The 20,348-nt window shown below is 45.5% G+C and overlaps 1 protein-coding gene across 1 annotated transcript; it reads left to right on the top strand.

Annotated features, from left to right (window-relative positions):
- Positions 1-5,697: 5,697 nt before the first annotated feature.
- Positions 5,698-20,070, top strand: MTHFD2 (methylenetetrahydrofolate dehydrogenase (NADP+ dependent) 2, methenyltetrahydrofolate cyclohydrolase). Its single transcript, XM_081100807.1, has 8 exons — positions 5,698-5,861; positions 11,578-11,762; positions 13,635-13,757; positions 15,103-15,255; positions 15,809-15,916; positions 16,799-16,891; positions 17,539-17,664; positions 18,911-20,070. The coding sequence occupies exons 1-8, from the start codon at positions 5,761-5,763 to the stop codon at positions 19,072-19,074; spliced, it is 1,053 nt and encodes a 350-aa protein (XP_080956933.1). The 5' UTR covers positions 5,698-5,760; the 3' UTR covers positions 19,075-20,070.
- The last annotated feature ends 278 nt before the right edge of the window (positions 20,071-20,348 follow it).

The raw sequence follows: 20,348 nt of genomic DNA, 5'->3' as shown, positions 1-20,348 counted from the left end.
ATTCAGACCCTCGCTTGACCTTTCCTCCCCTGGCATGTTGCTAGCCATACAGGTTAGACCCCTTAAGAGAGAAAATGAATTGGGGTGGAGAGGAGTGGAGAATAGCCATTTAAGCATTAAGCCCCCAGGACAATGAGATCTTGATCGAAATCAAATACATTTAGGCCTTATTTGTGTTTCAGCTCCAGGCTCAGAAAAGCAGCAAAACCAGACAAGCTAGGCCAATGGCTGACCTCAGGGCCAGCTGCATTGACTAATGTCCCCCTGCCTGGCACTGACCAATCAGTGGTGACCATGCCCTGAAAGGACACTCCTGGAAAGTTGATGAATATTCTATTGAGATCTTCTCCAGGGACTGCCCCTAAAGTCCCCACCGTTAAAAGCCCTTAGGATGAAGACCCAGTGCTCACTCTCAGGCAGGAGCAGCCATCCCCTTTCCCTCTTCTCCCCACTTCCCCCCAGGGCATTTTCCTTGCCTTTCTTTTCCTCCCAAGCTGCAAGGGCCCTTCTTTTGCCTCTGTAATTGGTTTCCTGAGCCCATGTCTTCTACCACTCATTTCTTCTACCTCTGTGACTTTCTAAATAATCTTTGTCTTATAGTTTGAGCCTTGGCTCTGAATTCTTTCCTAGCCAGAACTCAAGTGCCGAGATTGCCGAACCCAGGTCTGGTCTGACCTAACACCTGGTGCCATTCTCGCTGCCAACAGTGAAGGTGAAGAGTAAGAGGTGCCAGGAGAGAACCTTGATGAACCCTGATATTTAAAGGCCGCATAGAGGAGAAGACTGTGGCAAAGGAGGTTGAGAAGGAATGCTGGGGGCTAATTCCAGCAGGTCATAAATGCAAGAAGTTCATCAAAAGGTTGGTGAGCCCTGGTCAGTTTGGCTCAGTGGATAGAGCGTCGGCCTGTGGACTGAAGGGTCCCAGGTTCAATTCTTGTCAGGGGCACATGCCCGAGTTGTGGGCTCGATCCCCAGTGGGGGACTTGCAGGGGCAGCCAATCAATGATTCTCTCTTATCATGGATGTTTCTATGTCTCTCTCCCTCATCCTTCCTCTCTGAAGTCAATAAAATATATATATATATATATATATATATATATATATATATTTTAAATATTTTATTGATTTTTTACAGAGAGGAAGGGAGAGAGATAGAAAGCTAGAAACATCGATGAGAGAGAAACATCCACCAGCTGCCTTCTGCACATCCCCCACTGGGAATGCGCCCGCAACCCAGGCACATGCCCCTGACCGGAATCGAACCTGGGACCCTTCAGTCCGCAGGCTGACACTCTATCCACTGAGCTAAACCGGTTTCAGCTATATATTTTTTTTTTCTTTTTTTTTTAAGGTCGGTGAACCTTGGGGCTTTCAGCAGGGCTGAAAATCTACATGTTAGTACCTGCTGCTGGCCAAACAGCTGAACAGCCGAAGGCAGTTCCCCCAACCTGATAATCTTACTATCTACCAAACCTTACCTTTGATATGTATATTTGCTTTGCTTTAGGGCAACAATATGTGAATAAAAAACCTTGGGTCCAGAGATTAGGAGAACTTGGTTACTATAGCTAAATCTCTTCTGGCTCCTCCCAAGAGTGCCTTCCAAATTTATATTTCATGTCTAGTCTCTTTATTAATTTACCACAGCCCCTTCTCCAGATTCCTGAACCCTTCTAGATGCAGGGAAAGACCCCCAGCAAAGGAACAGTCCGAGAAATAGGAAGGGATGTGATAAAGCAAGAGCAGAGTGTTGAAGAATAAGAGAGGAGTCAACTTTTGGAAATGACCTTCAAAGTTCCAGTTAGATGAGGACTGAAGGGAAAGGTTATAAAAGTAGTGACCATGGGGCCCTACCCCTTTGGCCCAGTGGATAGAGCGTCAGTCTGTGGACCAAAGAGTCCCAGGTTCAGTTCCAGACAAGGGCACGTACCTCCGTTGCAGGATCCTCCCTGGCCTGGGCCCTAATCGGGGCTTGTGCAGGAGGTAACTAATTGGTGTCTTTCCCTCATTCTTTCCCTTTCTCTTCCACTCTCCCTAAAAATCAATGAAAAAATATCCTCGGGTGAGGAGTAAAAAAAAAGGAGTGGCTGTGGGGAACTCTTCTCACAGCAGTTCTCAGCCTCATGCTCCACTGTCAGAGAGAGAAGCTATAAATGCCATGGGGGTGGGGGAAGGGATTCAGGCAGGAGCCAGACGTACTGAAGAAAACCTTTGTCACCCTTGTCACCCTGGCATGTCCTGTGGTACCCACTAGAGGCTTTTTTCTGAAAGTGTACTATTCTTTTTTTAAAATATATATATATTTTATTGATTTTTTACGGAGAGGGAGGAAGAGGGATAGAGAGTTAGAAACATCGATCAGCTGCCTCCTGCACACCCCTCACTGGGGATGTGCCTGCAACCAAAGTACATGCCCTTGACTGGAATCGAACCCGGGACCCTTCAGTCCGCAGGCCAACGCTCTATCTACTAAGCCAAACCGGTTAAGGCATGAAAGTGTACTATACTTGAGCGAGAAATGGTGACAAAAATTTGCCCTGAGGTGGAGTTTAGAGCGAGCCAGCATCGGGTGCACACTGACCTCAGTGTGACCACGATTAAGCTCTCAACACTCTGGGCTTTACTTCCCCCTCTGTAGAGTGGGGTAGAGACAGGACCCACCTTCCGGGGACAGCCAGGAGCTGGGTCCCACAAGGACCACTGGGGACCTGTCCAGGAGAGAAGAAGCACTCATTCCTTTGGGGTAGGAGCCTCCTGGGGGGCTGGGAGGGCAAGCACTGGCTGGAAAGCCCTCCCCCAGCACCTCCACAGGCCATGGCCTGGGCTTGTCCTGTTGTCCGGGTTTCTGCTTGTTCCCCTCCCCCACTCTAGAAAGCCTCCTCCCTGCTGGCTTCTGGGCCCTCTGCACACTCACTCCCTCCTCCCCAAACCCCGTCCTGTCCCACACCTCCTTCTAGCCCCAGCCTCTTTCTCTGCAGCCACTAGCTTCTACATCTGATTTCCTCCTGCCAAGGCTGGGGGCAGGCAATCACACCCTGAAAGGTCTGACAAGGAGCAAGCCTAGGCACACTCTGACATGTACGGGGTGCGTGCCGTGCGCCAGCCCAGTTCTCAGCCTGTCTCCATCACCCGGGGCATGCCCTTGACTGGCACACAACAGGTGACCCGTTTGGGCCCCATCCTCCCAGCCCATCCTCTTGGCCTGCATCAGACTGCTCTGCTCACGACAGAGAAGAAAAGGCCGTGTGCCCTCTGCATGTGGCGGCTCCTTTGGATTCAAGTGACAGGAGGAGGAACCGCCCCCCCCCTCCCCTCCCGGGGCCATGGTGCTTAGTCCTTTGCTGGTCACCCCAACAATTGTTGGGCAGTGGACACTATTAACCCACCTGACTGGTGAGGACAGTGAGGCTGGGGAAGGTGACATGAGGGCAGGTCACACAGCAGTGAGAATGAAAGCAGCATTCTAAACCAGGGCCCATCCTTGGAACATCTGGGACACTGAGGAAGTGGGCGGCCCATTCACTCTGTGGCACTGGGTCTCAGGACAGAGGGGTGAGGAGACAGGGAAGCCTGAATGATTGAGTCCTATTTCCCCATGCCGTGGATCACTGATTCATTCAACAAACCTCTGCTGAGCCCTTACCAAGGGCCAGACCCTGTGCTCAGGCTGGGAACACAGGTGGCGGTGTGGTCCCACATGGATAGACATGGGCCAGACCCCAGCTCTGCCACTCACCAGCCTGAGGCCTGGCCAGGTCACTTTGCTCCCTGTGCCTCATTTTCCTCGTCTGTAAAGTGGGGAGAGCCACACCTTCCTCACGGAGTCAGGGGGACGACTAACAGAGAACAGGGAGAGTCTGGCACCGAGCAGGAGTTCAGTGAGTGCTAGTTGCTTGTATGGTTTTACTATTATGAATGGTGCATCAGGCCCTCTGAGAGCCCCCATCAGGAGGGGAGCTGAGACATGAGTACAAGGAACTATCATTGAGGCAGAACGTGGTTGAAAGACAAAAAACCTTAGGGATGGTGAGGGGAGGGCCAGGCCTGGGCAGCTTCTGGGCATGGCTGGTTCTTGAGTTGGGCTTTGGAGGTGGGAGTTTTCCGTCAGGTAGAGGCAGGGTGAGGGTACTCCAGGCAGAAGGACAGGCATGGGTAGGGGCCTGGAGGTGGGAGGCACCCAGCACAGTAAGGGAACAGCAGGCGGCCCAGTGGGAAAGTTAGTCCTGGAGGCCTGCAAGGCTGCGCTCAGGCATCTGTAGTTTCCTCCCACAGTGGGCAGCCGGCACCCTGGGCTTCCCGCCCCTCCCCCAGCTGCCCTCTTGCCACGGAAAACAGAGACTGTTTGAGACTGTTGGCTCCTGGAGACAAATTTCCACTTGGACTCCCCACTCCAGGGAAGGCACAAGGCCTCAGGGTTGCCAAGCGTGTGAGAGGGGTTCTCTGTTCTTAAAAGAGACCTGAGAAGGTGTCACCCAGCCCCACCTCTCTCCTAGAGACCGAAGGACAGTGGAGCAAGCAGCAGCCCAGCAGCTCCAAGGCCTGGCTGAAATCAGCCTCAGCGTTACAGATGCTGCCTGCTCTCAGCCTGGCCCCTCTCAGCTGCCGGGGTGGCAGGGCACAGGGGTGCTTGGGAGAGGAGCAGGCAGGCTGGGCTCCTGGCTGGAAATGCCTTTACTGCTTGTTATTTCTATTTCCATTCTCCCCTCAAGCTGAGGCCCTTTCAGCCGTGTTGAGTTATGAAGTGAGCCCTGACTGGTTTGGCTCCGTGGATAGAGCGTCGGCCTGCGGACTGAAGGGTCCCAGGTTCGATTCTGGTCAAGGGCACCAAAAAAAAAAAAGGGAGAGAGTTATGAAGTGATATGTCCTCTTCACTGCATCGTACCCGGAGGCATACAATATATGTCTGTCCATTACTGGTGGTGTTACTTTGATCACTTGGTTAAAGTGATGATTGTAGGGTTCTGGACCTTAAATTTACCCTTGCTGTGAATACATATTTTACAGAAGAGATAATCTGAGACTACGCAATGGGCAACCAGATAAAATACAGGAAGCCAAAATTTATTTAAATTTCAGATAATCAACAAGTACTTTTTAAAAAGTGTATGGCCATCTTCCCAAATTATTTACCTAAAATTCAAATTTCATTGTGTCTTGTATTTTTTTTTCAGCAAATAAGAGATACTTTAATTTTATTTTTCAATGACAGTATGCATTCAATATTATTTTGTATTAGTTTCAGGTGCATCTTGTATTTTTATCTGCAGGATCTGGGAGCCCTACATGTGAATACCTCGTTCCAAATCCAACTTCACCCAATTGTTTTGACATCCATTGACGATTCTGAATCAATGGTTCACCAAATTAGTTGTTTTCTAACGCCACCACTCTTTTACATTTATTAGTTGTCACTTTACCTGTCCACCTCTTTGGCCACGCTTGACAGTAACAGGCGGACAGGAGGCGCGCAGGTATTTATTTGTTCCAGCAACGAATGAACAAATGCTCGGGTTGGTTGGGCTTCGGCGACCAGCTGCGTCTGGCAAGGGCTTGCCTTCCTCAGCCAATCACCGCATGGTCCCAAGGCTTCCGAGCCTTCCAGGGCCTCTCCCGGGGCTCTCCTTGCTCCAATCACAAGCAAGGCTTTGCTGGACAGGGACCAATGGGTGCCGGCGAGAGGCGGGGCCCGACACGCGCCCGCGGTATAACCGCGCTGCCGGCGCGCGCGCTTCTCCTCGGGCTCCGACGCCGCTGCGGGGCATGGCTGCTTCATCCCTCGTGTCCACGTTGGCCACCCGGCTGCTGCGACCCGCACAGAACTGCTGCCTCCGTCACTGTCCACTCCATTTCTCGGCTGTTCGGTAAGAGAGTCGGGAGCGGGGCCGCCGGGGCTCCAGAGGGACTCCGAGGGACTTCCTGAGCATCTGCGTCCGGGGCGGCTTGTCCACGGGGAGGACTGGCGGGGCGACGTGGCAGCCGAGCGCGGCTGCGGCCAGTGACCCGGGTGCTCGCCCGGCGCGGTGGGCTGTTACCAGTGCCAGCCTTTCGGGGGGAGCCTGTCTCCCGCGGGCTCGGGGCGTCGATCTGTCCCGGGGCCAGCCCGCTGGCCGGACGGGGTCCCCGGTGCGGAGCAGAGGCACTGGCGCGCTCTGGGGCGCCCAGGAACATGCCGAGGTGGGTGATGCCGAGATCCGCCTCGGTGGAAGCAGAGGAGTCGCTTTGGCGCGCGCCGGGAAGGCTTCCGAATGAGCAGCCTCCAGCCACCGTCCCTCCGCGGGACCCTAGCGGCGGCGGGGGTTGGTGCAGTCTGATGAAATCCCCGGCCGCGCCGCTCGGGGTACCGCACTTCCCCGCCGCTCCGGGACGGGGGTGTGGCTCGCGCCTCCCCACACCCGGCCCTTTCCCTCCCAGGGAATAAATGCTGTGCTGTGGTCACCGGGGCCCCGGCTGCTGCCCACCCGAGAGCTGGTCAATGCCAGGCAGTGTCAACTGCGCTGAGAAACACCGGGGAGGAGGAGGAGGGGCGCTCTGTTTGCGTTTCATAGGGAGGTATTAGCTTTTCCCTGTGGGTTTGGGTTTTTTTTTCCCCCCCAGGACCTCAAACTCTCATTCTTAAACCTAGATTGAAGACTCTCTGGGGTGGCTGTGATTTCTCTCCCTAAATCTGTGCGCTGTTCCATCTTTAGAGCCTTAGCATTGCCAGGGACCTAAGCCTGGTAACAGGCACGGGGCTGCGCCCTACTGTGCGAATTCAGAGGGGATAGAAACTGTTCTTTAATGGAACTCACCTGTCAAGGGGCAGAAGACACGCGTGTCATTTCCTCTCGCTGTAAAAAATGTTATTAGAGACATGGCCAGGGAGCTGTAGAAGCACAGAATGCGGACTCGTGTGCTCTTGAAAGAAGATTTGGGGGCGGGGACACTCAAGGCTTTTCTTTCTTTTCTTTTTCTTTTTTTTTTTAAGGCTTTTCTTGGTCTGAGCCTGACTTGCCTCTCCAACACCTCTGTTACAGTCTGTTCTCCTCCTCCTTCCTCCCTTCCTGAGTTCTGGCCACATGGGCCTGTGGCTTTTATGGTTGAGAAGAGGTTTATAAACATCCTCTAATTTATTACCTACAGAACTGGACCAGTTTGCTTGCTCTCCAGCCACAAATACCCTCCTTTTACTTGCCTTTCTGAATAAACAAATGGACTGCCACATCTCTGAGGGCAATACTCAGTTTGGTATTTATGGTTCTGTTGTATTGCTTTACTGCTGGCATGTAGAATTTAAAAATAAATTATTTTTTATTTTTAAAGAGGCCACATTTATTTCTTTTAGGGGATTGGTCTGAGAGTTTCACAAACATAAACTCATGGTTAGAGAGAGAGAGAGAACTGTAGTCTAGGAGACAGTGGGGAATAGGGAAGAAGGGACTTTGGAGGCAGAGGTTTGCATTTGTATCTTGTATCTACTGTCCTCAGTTTCCCCTTCTGCATAACAGGGTTATTATAATAGCCCCAAGGTAACTGAGAGTAATGAATGCAAAAGTCTTAGCAAAATACCTAGTGTTTAATAGATATTAGTTCCATCCTACTTTGTGTCTGTCTTCATCCATTTCTGGTTCCATTAACCAGTAGACAACAAGAATTCTTTCTAGCCTAGCTAGTTTGGCTCAGTGGATAGAGCGTCAGCCTGTGAACTGAAAGGTCCCAGGTTCGATTCCAGGTAAGGGCACATACCTGGGTTGTGGGCTCGATCCCCAGTGGGAGACTTGCAGGAGGCAGCCGATCCATGATTCTCTCTCATCATGGATGTTTCTATCTCTCTCTCCCTCTTCCTTCCTCTCTGAAATCAATAAAAATATATTTTTTTAAAAAGAATTCTTTCTAAAATAATCTGATCTTGAATTGTAAAATGCACCTGATGTTCATTGGATTTGGAGGAAAATGGAGATGCTACTGACTAGAGTTTTAGTTTTGATTTTGAATAATCCTCGTGACTTCTTTCTAGTTGTTCATAATTTTAACGGAAAATTTTCTAAACACAGTGTGAAAGCACTACATTGCGGAATAAGTATTAGCTAATATACTTAATGTACGTGGGGTTTCCCATGGAACTGAGTCTGTATTTCTGTTTATTTTGAGGTATCTGCCCTTTGGCAGGAAAGATGATGGGAAGTTAGGTGATGACTCACTTGCTGGGCTGTTCCACAGGCTGCTGAGCTGTGGTATGCAGAGGAGGGCTGAAACGGTTACATTACAAGAAAAAGCATTGTGGCTTTTTCTTTTGGTTCTTGTTATTCTTTGACAGTTTTGTCTTTTTTTTTTTTTTTTTAAGCAAATTGGCACAACATCCAGAATCTGCCTTTGGGACTTGGAACACTGGTTTGTTTATTCCAGAACCCTGTGTCCTTAACTTCAGTGTATCGTTCTTCGCCCAAATGTGCTGTTACATTCTAAGTTAATTACTTTCAAAAGGAACTTTTTTTTTTTTTTAAATATATTTTATTGATTTTTCACAGAGAGGAAGGGAGAGAGATAGAGAGTTAGAAACATCGATGAGAGAGAAACATCGATCAGCCGCCTCCTGCACATCTCCTACTGGGGATGTGCCCGCAACCCAGGTACATGCCCTTGACCGGAATCGAACCTGGGACCTTTCAGTCCACAGGCCGGCGCTCTATCCACTGAGCCAAACCGGTTTCGGCTCAAAAGGAACTTTTTGATGAAGTGGAAGCTATGTCCTTCTCACAGAATACTTATATATGTATATGTATATCTATACCTATTCCTATATCTATATATCTATATATATCCTTATGAGTATATAAGTAGATAAATATACCTATTACATATTAAGGATACATATGTATGTATGTGTGAATATAAATCTAACCAATGGATGAGAGTAAGAAATTAATTTTTATTGAATATATATGCCTAGAAGTTTATATGTTATTTCATTCAATATAAATGAGTGTCCTAAGCCCTCTGTAGTCTTTCACTCTATAGTGTCATAAGATTTCAAAATGCTTTTCTGGCCTGGGGGGTGGGGGTGGGGGTACTCCTGGTACTAATATAGATCAGGCATTTGCCAGGGGTACTTGTGTCAGCAAAGTCCTTTTTTTTTCCTCTTCATATGTTTTTATTTATTCCAGAGAGGAAGAGAGAGATAGGAACACCAATGAGGAGAGAGAATCATTGATCAGCTGCCTCCTGCACAGCCTCCGCTGGGGATTGAGCCCGGGTCCCCTCAGTCCGCAGGCTGACACTCTATCCACTGAGCCAAACCAGCTAGGGCAGCAGAGCCCTTTTAATGAAGTCCCCTTCAACTCTAATTCTGAACTGGATTTGTAAATATTAACATGTTTCCAATTCCTTAATGTACCATGGATCTATATGAAATGCTATTACTAATTTGTGCTGTGCTAGTACTATTACATATAATCTGGTAAAAGTATTTGGTTTGTAAAAAAAAGTATTTGATTTGCTATAAAATGATATCTTCTTCATACCTCACAGGATGCAAATACAGATTAATATAAGGTTTAAATATAAAATTACTGCATTGTATCTAAGACATTGAGATTTAAAGTATTTATTTAATCATAATGCAAATAAAAAGCAGACAATGAAGGCGTAAAGACTGTTGAAACTTTAAAATTCTGTCTTAATTAATAGGCTTTGAGAATTGATCATATCTGACCATACAAGTCATCCAGTACCTTGATGTTATCTTTGAAAATTAAATATGTGCCACGAGGGCAAGTAGATTGTTTTAATGTTTCAACAGTTGTGCTTCATTGGTCTTGAGGTTGGAGCCTTCCTCATGACACTGAGGACACAAATCTAAAGGGAAAGACTTGTTTTCAGTGGCACCTTTGTGTTTAAGGAACAGATGCTTATCCTACTTTACGTAATGGGAACTTTGTTGTGAGGATTTGTGTGGAAATAGGAAAACCAGGAATCTTCCATATTGGAACGCAGGGAGAGCTGTCTAACCAGTTCCCAGTTCTCGTTGGGAAGAGATAGCCTTTCAGAGATCTGAACACGGTTTTGGTGGCTAGAGGTTCCTCCAAACCTGAGTTTCCTCATTGCCCCACCCCGACCAGCAGTTTCCCCTCCAACAGGACTGCTCTTCTCTCTGTCATATGACTGGGTGCTAGCAACACGGGCAAAACACAAACTACAAATGGTATATCAGCACATAGGAAGAGCTATTTAACCTCACAGTGGTGAGTGGGTGAAATAAAACAATGATTTTATTTATCTACTAGAGGCCCGGTGCACAAATTTGTGCTGTGCACAGGGCTGGGAGTGTGTGTGTCCCTCAGCGCAGCCTGTACTCTCCAATCTGGCCTGACTGCCTGATTGCCCCTAACCGCTTCTGCCTGCCAGCCTGATCACCCCCTAAACACTCCCCTGCCAGCCTGATCAAAGCCTAACTTGCTCCCCTGCCGGCCCAATTGCCCCCAACTGCCCTCCCCTGCAGGCCTGATCGCCCCCAACTGCCCTCCCCTGATGGTCTGATCGCCCCCAACTGCCCTCCCCTGTTGGCCCGATTGCCCACAATTGCCCTCTTCTGCCGGCCCAGTCGCCCCTAACTGCCCTCCCTTGCCAGCTTGGTCACCCCCAACTGCCCTCCTCTGCTGGCCTGGTTCCCCCCAACTGCCCTCCCCTGCAGGCCTTGTCCCCCCCAACTGCCCGCCCTTGCAGGCCTGGTCCCTCCCAATTGCCCTCCCCTGCAGGCCTGATTGCCCATAACTGCCCTCCCCTGCAGGCCTGATTGCCCATAACTGCCCTCCCCTGCTGGCCATCTTGTGTGTTGGAGTGACGGTCAATTTGCATATTACCACTTTATTATATAGGATTTGTTTATTTAGCCTGTCAATTTGTGAATGTGCAGGAGGCCATGGCCGTGGCATTAAAAGCCTAGACTCTGGATTGAGACAGAGCTGGGTGTGAGACCCAAGTACTAGCTGTCAGTTACTTAAACCCTCTGAGCTTCAGGTTAGTGATGGTAACTGTTTCAGTCGACTTTATACTCCTGCATATGTAGCTGAATACAGATTTCTCACTTTGAATTTGTGCTTCAGATTACACTTGTTCCCCAGGTTAGGCACCATGCATTTTAATTTAAACTGTAGGTTTTGGGTCTTTTTCTGCTACGTTATTGAGAAATAATTGACATACACCACTGTGTAAGTTTAAGGTGTACAACATGGTGGTTTGCTTTGCCTATATTGTGAAATGATTACCAAATAGGTTTAGTTAACATTCATGTCGCGTCATGTAGACACAACAAAAAGAAAAAAAGTTTTTTCTCCTTGTACTGAGAACTCTTAGTTAGCATCTACTCTCTTAACAGCTTTCCTCTATGTCATGCAGCAGTGTTGACTATGATCATGTTGTGCATCACATTCCTGGTACTTATTTATCTTATAACTGGAAATTTGTTCCTTTTGACCCCTTTCCTCCAATTCCCCTCCTCCTATCCCTCAAAATTTGGGGTATTTCATACTCTTTTTGTAGTCTGATCTTTTTTACAAAAACTCAAGCTAGTATTTGGTTTTGTATCTCTGTCGCCTTCTGCAGAAATGAAGCTGTTGTCATTTCTGGAAGGAAACTTGCCCAGCAGATCAAGCAGGAAGTGCGGCAGGAGGTGGAAGAGTGGGTGGCAGCCGGCAACAAGCGGCCATACCTGAGCGTGGTTCTGGTTGGCGAGAATCCTGCAAGTCATTCCTATGTCCTCAACAAAACCAAGGCTGCTGCAGATGTGGGTAGGTGTCACGCTCGGATCGGACTGCTGTTCAAGTGAGGCTTCTCCGGGGCAAACCCCATTGTCATTTATTACTCTTTTTTTTTTCTGACTAGAAACCCAAGCAGAAGAAGCTAATATGAACAATAGGCAAAACTTTGTCAGAACAGGGTGAGTCTATTGGGGAGGCTTATAGACTAGGATGAAAGGAATATGGTCTAACTTATCTTTGCCTCTGGTTTTAACATTGGACAGGTGGCCTTGAACACACATCTGCTTTTCTTGAGCAATGATAAGAGTATCTGAGGTGTTTGAGCACTTTAAGGCAATAGAGTGGGGCTGGGGCAGTTTGAGGAGACCTCAGTGATGTAGCCTAGGACACAGCATAGAGTTGAAGGAAATGAATAACTCTGACTTCTGGGAAATAGCTTTTGATTTCTTCACTAGTTGGTTCCAAATCCAGTTAAACCTTGCAGTTTAGAAGTGGTTGAAGTTTTGAATGCCGAAGGCGTGGGTCTGGATGGGTGGCGGGAGGTTTGTGGTCTAGGTCTCACTGTACCACAGGCTTTGTGTGGGGATAGACATCCCTGGGTCAGTAGTCTGAGCAGGTGCCCTGTCCTTCTGAAGGGCTGTGCAAGGATTGGCGTGACTGGGCAGTGTTCCTGGACCGTGAGCCCTTGGTATATATATTTTTCGATTGATATACTCTATTCTTTATAATTGAAGAGTGAGGACTCCTGCCCTTCTCATTGGAAAACCTTTAGAGCAGCAGTTCTGAACCTGTGGGTCGCGACCCCTTTGGGGGTCAAATGACCCTTTCACAGAGGTCACCTAAGACCATCGAAAACACATATATAATTACATATAGTTTTTGTGATTAATCACTATGCTTTAATTATGTTCAATTTGTAACAATGAAAATACATCCTGCATATCAGATATTTACATTACAACTCATAACAGTAGCAAAATTACAGTTATGAAGTAGCATCGAAAATAATTTTATGGTTGGGGGTCACCACAACATGAGGACATGTATTAAAGGGTCGCGGCATTAGGCAGGTTGAGAACCACTGCTTTACAGCCTCTAGAATAGAGCAAGCCATGTTTTCCTAAGACGTTGGGAGGTACCATGCTGCAGGGGAAACAGGGACTTTGGAACGGGAAGATGGGTTCCGCCACTGGCTGGCTTGTTTCAGTTTCGCCGTGCCTCAGTCTCCTGTCTACAAAATGAGGTTGATGAGGATTGCAAAAATAATATATAGAAAGGTCAAGCTAGCATTCTCTAGTGCAGTGGTAGGCAAACTGCGGGCTCTCGAGCCACATGCGGCTCTTTGGCCCCTTGAGTGTGACTCTTCCACAAAATACCGACTTCTGCGCATGGGCCACGAAGTTTCAATCGCACTGTACATGCACGCCCACACGTGGTATTTTGTGGAAGAGCCACACTCAAGGGGCCAAAGAGCCACAGTTTGCTGACCACTGCTCTAGTGTATATATTTGTGACGTTACTGTTTCAGGTTCGTTTTGAGCTGATTAATGCTTTTCAGCTACTAGGGGTGGATGTGCTAATAAAAACCTCAGTGGCGGAAGACTGTGGCAGGCAACATCGCATTGCTCATTAAATGCCTCAATATATATATATTTCTAATATATTTTTGACTTCAGGGAGGAAGGGAGAGGGAGAGAGATAGAAACACCAATGATGAGAGAGAATCATTGGTCAGCTGCCTCCTGCACGCCCCCTACTGGAGACCAAGCCTGCAACCCGGGCATGTGCCCTGACCAGGAATCAAACCCAGGACCCTTCCGTCCGCAGGCTGGCGCTCTATCCACTGAGCCAAACTGGCTAGGGCATGCCTCAATATTTTTTAACTTTGAAATTTTCTTATAGGAATCAACAGTGAGACCATTGTGAAACCTGCTTCAATTTCAGAGGAAGAACTGTTGAGCTTAATCAATAAACTAAATAACGACGGCAACGTCGATGGCCTCCTGGTTCAGCTGCCGCTTCCTGGTGAGTTCTGGGCTCCACCGTTTGGAAGGATTTCTGAGGAGCGGAGAGGCCTGGTTACTTTATACTGCTGGCCCCTAGTGTGAATCTGACCCCAAGGGGAGGTCAGATCCAGAGAGGGAATTTTTTATTGGATTTGGGGCAGACCTACTCCATGAGGGGAAGCAGGGTTTGCCACCCTAAGATGCGGCTTTTTTAAGCTGGTTATTTTCAAGAAACAAAAGACTCAAGGTAAACCTTTGACCTTCCCTGTAACTGCCTAAGGGAATTTAGATCGTGGTCCTGTTCCAGGAAGGGAGATAGCATCACAGGGACGTGAACAGGTATGATAAGCAGAGAGAAGGCTAGCAAGCCCCTTTAATCAAAGTCTTCTCTGTGTCCCATTGTTAGAGATGGTCCAACCAACATTTATTCACCAAACATTGGCTTTTCCATGTGAATTACCTTCCATTCCCCAACCACAACCCCCTTTCTCCTTCGCTCAAAATCGAATATAAGCCTTAGCTGCCTAATCTGTCCTGGGTCTCATATTATTTTTCTTTCTTTTTCTTTTGTGAGAGGAGAGAGAGAGAGAGAGAGAAGAAACATCGATCAGTTGTCCCACTTGGTTATGCATTCATTGGTTGATGCTTGTGTTTGCCCTGGCCAGGGATTGAACTTGAAATCTTGGTGCGTTGGGATGACACTCTAACCAACTGAGCTACCCAGCCAGGGCCAGTGTCATATTATGGAATCCCAGGATATACATACATAATAAATTTGGACATTTTCTCCTGTTAATCTATCTTACGTTAATTTGATTATTAGCCCAGCCAGAAGAATCTAGAAAGATAGAAAGAAAAATAATTTTTCCTCTCCCACATCAGAATACCAATGACTCCATGATTTGACCTTGAGATCTTGATACAAGGAACAGTGCAGGGAGAGTTATACAAGAGGAATGGGCTTTTTTTCTTTTTTTAATATTTTATTGATTTTTCACAGAGAGGAAGGGAGAGGGATAGAGAGTTAGAAACATCGATCAGCTGCCTCCTGCACGCCCCAACTGGGGATGTGCCTGCAACCAAGGTATATGCCCTTGACCGGAATCGAACCTGGGACCCTTCAGTCCGCAGGCCGACGCTCTATCCACTAAGGCAAACCGGTTAGGGCAAGAGGAATGGGCTTTGATGCTGGCATTTGCCTGTGCTTGCTGTGTCCCTTCTGTGCAGATGGAAGCAGGAAATCATTGAGGCACGTAGAGGCAAGTTGTAGAAAGAGCAGGTTTGCAGGACAAACCAGATAAGCTGGAGGCAAGCAGTGGTAACTGCAACAGTGACTGAGGCTCCTGGCCTGACCTCTTTTTCAGAGCACATAGATGAGAGGAAGATCTGCAACGCTGTTTCTCCAGACAAGGATGTCGATGGCTTCCATGTAATCAATGTGGGGCGAATGTGTTTGGATCAGTATTCCATGTTACCGGCTACCCCCTGGGGTGTGTGGGAGATCATTAAGCGAACTGGTATGTCTGTTAGTATTATGAACGTAGTACTTGCAAATGGTAAAAGAGTGAGAACTCCCGCCCATGACCTCTAGTCTGACTCCCCAGAGCCTTTCCAGCAGTCGCCTATGACTGTTTGTTTTTTTAATTTAATTTTATTGTTGACAATATTAAGAGATGTCTCCCATCTTCTCCCTTATTGACCCCCTCCACCCAACCCCCACCCCACCCCAGGCCTTCTCCACCACTGTTTTTGCTACTTAATCCAGAAGCCTCAGAGAAGGAAACTTTAGTAGTGGTGGTAGTGCACATTTATGTAACATTTTGTAGTTTACAAAATGTTTTCTTTAGCCTTGAAGCGATAGGGCCAATTGACTGAGGCAATCAGCTTGACGACTTCCTTCATTATTATAATTAGATTCACATCCTAGGCCATCTGCCTTTTCCTTTGGTACCCTAAGACAGTCTGGCATTGCTTTTAAATATATTATTTTTTTAAATAATTCTTTATTGTTGAGAGTACTACATATGCCCTGTTTTTTCCCCTCATTGACCCCCTCTGTGTGTTTAATAGGCATTCCGACCCTAGGGAAGAATGTGGTTGTAGCTGGAAGGTCCAAAAATGTTGGGATGCCCATTGCAATGTTGCTGCACACAGACGGGGCGCACGAACGTCCTGGAGGTAAGCGAAGCGCTTTCGGAAGCGTGTCTTCTCCCTCACGGAGGCCTTCAGAGGCTGTCCTGTGGACCAAGTGTTCACTGTGTCAAACATCCAAGGAACATTGTCTTTGTTTGCATTTGTTGTAATGTTGTTAACAGATATTTGGGGTATAATCTTTGTAGGAGAAGCTGTACTCAGTGTCACCTGAGAGTTTATTTACATTCATTTATTATGGAACTAGTTCAGAAATGGATAAGCCTCAAAAATTTAAGTTTTATAAGTATAAGCATGGTTGTAGGTAATTAGAAATTTTCAGCAATGGCTTTGATAGTTGGAGTTAGGAGACCATTCTTTTTCAAAGTTAGTATCCTGTTCTGTGTCATTTGATAGAAAAAAATCTTTGACCATTGCCAAGGATTGACATCATATGACTCTAATGTGTCATTATGTCAAATTCTGTTCATTTGTTTGAGAAAAAGCCTCAAATCAGAGTTACCATGTGTGATTATCAGAATATGGACCTACATGATTACATCAGGAACAATGGCAAAACTAAATATTTCTAGCAAACTTAAAAAATAACCCTTGAGTAATTCTAGGGATATTTTATTTAGGAAAGGTAAAATTCTTGAAAAACTGTTATTATTAAACAGGCTAAAGAAGAAATCTAGTTATATATGACTCCAAAGATTAGAGCTAGGACTAACTAACAGGTAAAAGTTACAAGAAATTGAGTATTAATTAAAAAAAAAAAAGACAATTGGCTGTCCAGAAAATATGGCACATGAATTAAGTCAATTATTTCCTCAGAGATGTTGAATTTCTACAATGGTTTGCCTAGTTGACACCTACTCCAATCCCAGCTGTGATTCAGAAATCAAGACATTTAATTTTAATTCATAGGTGATGCCACTGTTACAATATCGCATCGATACACCCCCAAAGAGCAGCTGAAAACACATACTATTCTTGCAGATATTGTGATCTCTGCTGCAGGTAAGACCACCAGGGAAGGGGACGGAAGGACATCAGAAGATGGGCCTCTTGCCTTAGAACTTGCCTGCTTTGCTGCCATTCCACTCATTCTTACCCTAGGATGCCACCATGAGCTGCCTACAAAGATGAAGGAAGAGTTGTGCTTGGTATAGTGGTTTCTGTCATTTCATCATAGACTTGATGGATGAATGTTATTTCTATAGTCTCAAAGGATTTCTATTTACTATATGAAGTTTAAATGTTTCCTTGGTTAAGGTTCTTGTAGGTATTTATAAAACAAGCTAACTAGTTCTTCCAGGTCTCTTAAAATTGAAATTAGATAAGAATCTGACAGGCAGCCCTAGCTTGTTTGGCTCAGTGGATAGAGCATCGACCTGCGGACTGGAGGGTCCCGGGTTCGATTCCAGTCAAGGGCACATGCTCAGGTTGCAGGCTCAATCCCCAGTAGGTGTACAGGAGGGAACCAATCAATGATTCTCTCTCATCATTGATGTTTCTATCTCTATCTCCCTCTTCCTTCCTCTCTGAAATCAATAAAAATATTTAAATAATAATAATAATAATAATAAATTTAAAAAAAAGACTCTGACAGGAGTTTTCAGATGTTTCAGTGAGGTGATCGATCATTCCTGTCTCCATTTCCCCAGGCATTCCAAATTTGATCACAGCAGATATGATCAAGGAAGGAGCAGCCGTCATTGATGTGGGAATAAATAGAATTCAGGATCCTATCACTGCTAAACCCAAGTTGGTTGGAGATGTGGATTTTGAAGGTAAATAGTATAATTTAAAAATATATATAAAATCAATAAATACTACCATTAATGGACATTTAGGACTAATCATTTACTTTTCCTTATAAGTTTTAAACTTGTGTTACTCTGGTAATACCATTTAAAAGGCGTTCAACGAGAATTAAGAGATGTTTTTTCAAGTTATAGACATTCTAGAATTATTTTAGTTGTTTATGTCATAAAATTACAGACAGTAGGTATAAACTTTTCAGGGAATTGTTTTTCCTTAGGGTTATTTTATAATTAAAACAACTTCAAGACTTTTAACAAGTCTGAAAATTTAATGAAGTGATTTCCCTAAACCACTGAGTCTCCTAAAAAGTGTTACAGATTCCTCATTTTAAGAGGGGATCCCAGACCTGGAATGTTAACGCAGTCCAGGAAAAAGCCATGTTCCTGAAAATTTGGCACTTACCAGTGCTGTAGATATCTCCTTTCAGTTCTTAAGACCCAAGCCTAGGTAACCAAGTGGTTTTTCTTTAAGATTGAGTTAAAGACCTGGCCAGGCGCTCTTAAAATTGAGTTAAAGACCTGGCCAGTTGGTTAGAGCAGTGGTCGCCAGCCTTTCGGACCTCACGGACCACAGATTGGCGACCACTGGGTTAGAGCACAGTCCCGATACACCAAAGTTGCAGGTTCAATTTCTGGTCAGGGCACATACAAGAAGCAACCAGTGAATGCATAAACGAATGGAACAACAAATACATGTTTCTCTGTCTCTCCCCCTTCCTCTCTCTCTCAAATCAATTTAAAAAGATTGGATTAAAAAAATCTTGCTTCTTTCCAGAAAATTGCTTTGCTTGGTATTTTGGGCAAACAGTATGAATAAATATAGTATATAAATAAAGTAAAATTAAGAAAATGTTGTAGGCAGGTATTAATTGAGGTAATGTTTACGGTAGACCTCCCCTACAGTCAACCTACTGAGATGTTTCTTTTTAAGTAGATTTAATATGGAGGAAAGTGTGGCTGGTAGATTACAGGTGATTCAGATGTATAAATACTCCTTGAACAACTTTGCTTAATATGTGCATGTTATTTTGTTAGTATGTTCAAAGGCCTTTTCTCTTGAGTAATTAATTAGATGTGATTTTTATGAGTTTGAGGTTTATGAAGGTGCTTATGTATATTATTGCTCCCCCCCCATGCTTCCATGATATGTTAAAATACATACATGTCCTTTGTCATGATTAAAGCAGTCTGCTGTCTTGTTTCTTCTATATAGAAGTCCGGAAAAAAGCCGGTTACATCACTCCAGTCCCTGGGGGTGTTGGTCCCATGACAGTGGCGATGCTAATGAAGAATACCATTATCGCTGCAAAAAAGGTGCTGAGGCTTGAAGAGCAGGTGGTACTGAAGTCTAAAGAGCTTGGAGTGGCAACTAATTAACTAGTGTGTCTTCTGGGTCATGAACAGTACTCCAAGCCAGTTCAAGAGGCAAAACAGGCCAATAGAAATGCAGCATCTCTTATTTATTCTACTGACATGGTTTTAAACAGTGCTTTGTATTTATTGAAAGCTTAAGTGGGTGGATGCTTGTGCACATAGCTCTCCCCAGTACCTCACCAGGGATCATGCCATTATCATGCTGGGTCATGTGATCTGGCCATAAGAGGAGCCATTAGCCTGGTGATTGCATGGGAGACACTCCCATTGAGAAGGGCTGCTTTATTTTGTCGGACCACTTCAGTTACAAATTGCCTTTTCCAGGATTGCATTTCCCAAGTGCTATTCCAATAAGAGTTGATACTCACTTTAGGTTCCAAACCTTTTGAGCTCAACTGGTCAAACCAAAGGAAAAATGTTGCTAGAGAAAATTAGGGAAAAGGTACAAAAGAAGAAATGATAGTAATTTGAGTAGAAAAAATTTACCCTAATTTTATATTGACTGATAACCAGAAGAAAAGCTACCTGTTAATAGTATCCTGTCATTTTAAAGCTTAGTTAGTCGTTGGGAAAATGTCTGTGTGCTATTAGCCTTTATTTTATGTGTGTTGCCATTCATGAGGTCCCCTTTTGGTTTTCTGGGATCAAAAGGCTTATTTTATAAATAATTCACGTGTATTGTCATATTTGGTTTTTCCTATATCCTTAAACTTTATTGTTAATTTTTTTGTACTGTTGGGGAAGTCTGTATGGTTTCTTTAGTAGATCTTGAAACCTATTTTTGAAAAACAAAACTTGGGCTTGATAATCATTAGGGCATTTGTATACATATGCAACTGCCTTTTCCACCAAAGAATTGTCGGCCTGCTGCCTGCTTTCTCTGATGCACCTATTGGCTTTCCCCAATAGGTTTTTGAGAGCTTGAGTTAATATTGAATTTAATCAGACTTTCTGATTAAGTTTTTTGTTTTGTTTTTTAAATAAAACACTCTGACTAGTATGAAGTGAGTTTCTGAAATACTGTATCTAACTGCTACTGTATTGTCTTAGTTGTGACCTAGCCATAGTTAAGTTTTCTCATGGGATGTAATTGATCTAGCTATTTCTGTAAGTGGTAACACCCACTCCTGTGCCTTAAACAAAGTGGTTTAAAGAGCTGTGGAGAAACCAGCCTAGTCCATTTAATCTTACACCCAACAGGTGTGCCAAGCCAGGATCTTAATCGGTAAGATTCATTTAAGTGGTTAATGTTGTTCTGAGTATTTTCTAAACCATGC

This window comes from Myotis nattereri (assembly GCF_964212035.1).
Source record: "Myotis nattereri genome assembly, chromosome: 10".
Classification (NCBI taxonomy): Eukaryota; Metazoa; Chordata; class Mammalia; order Chiroptera; family Vespertilionidae; genus Myotis; species Myotis nattereri.
This window is presented reverse-complemented; position numbering and strand designations above follow the sequence as displayed.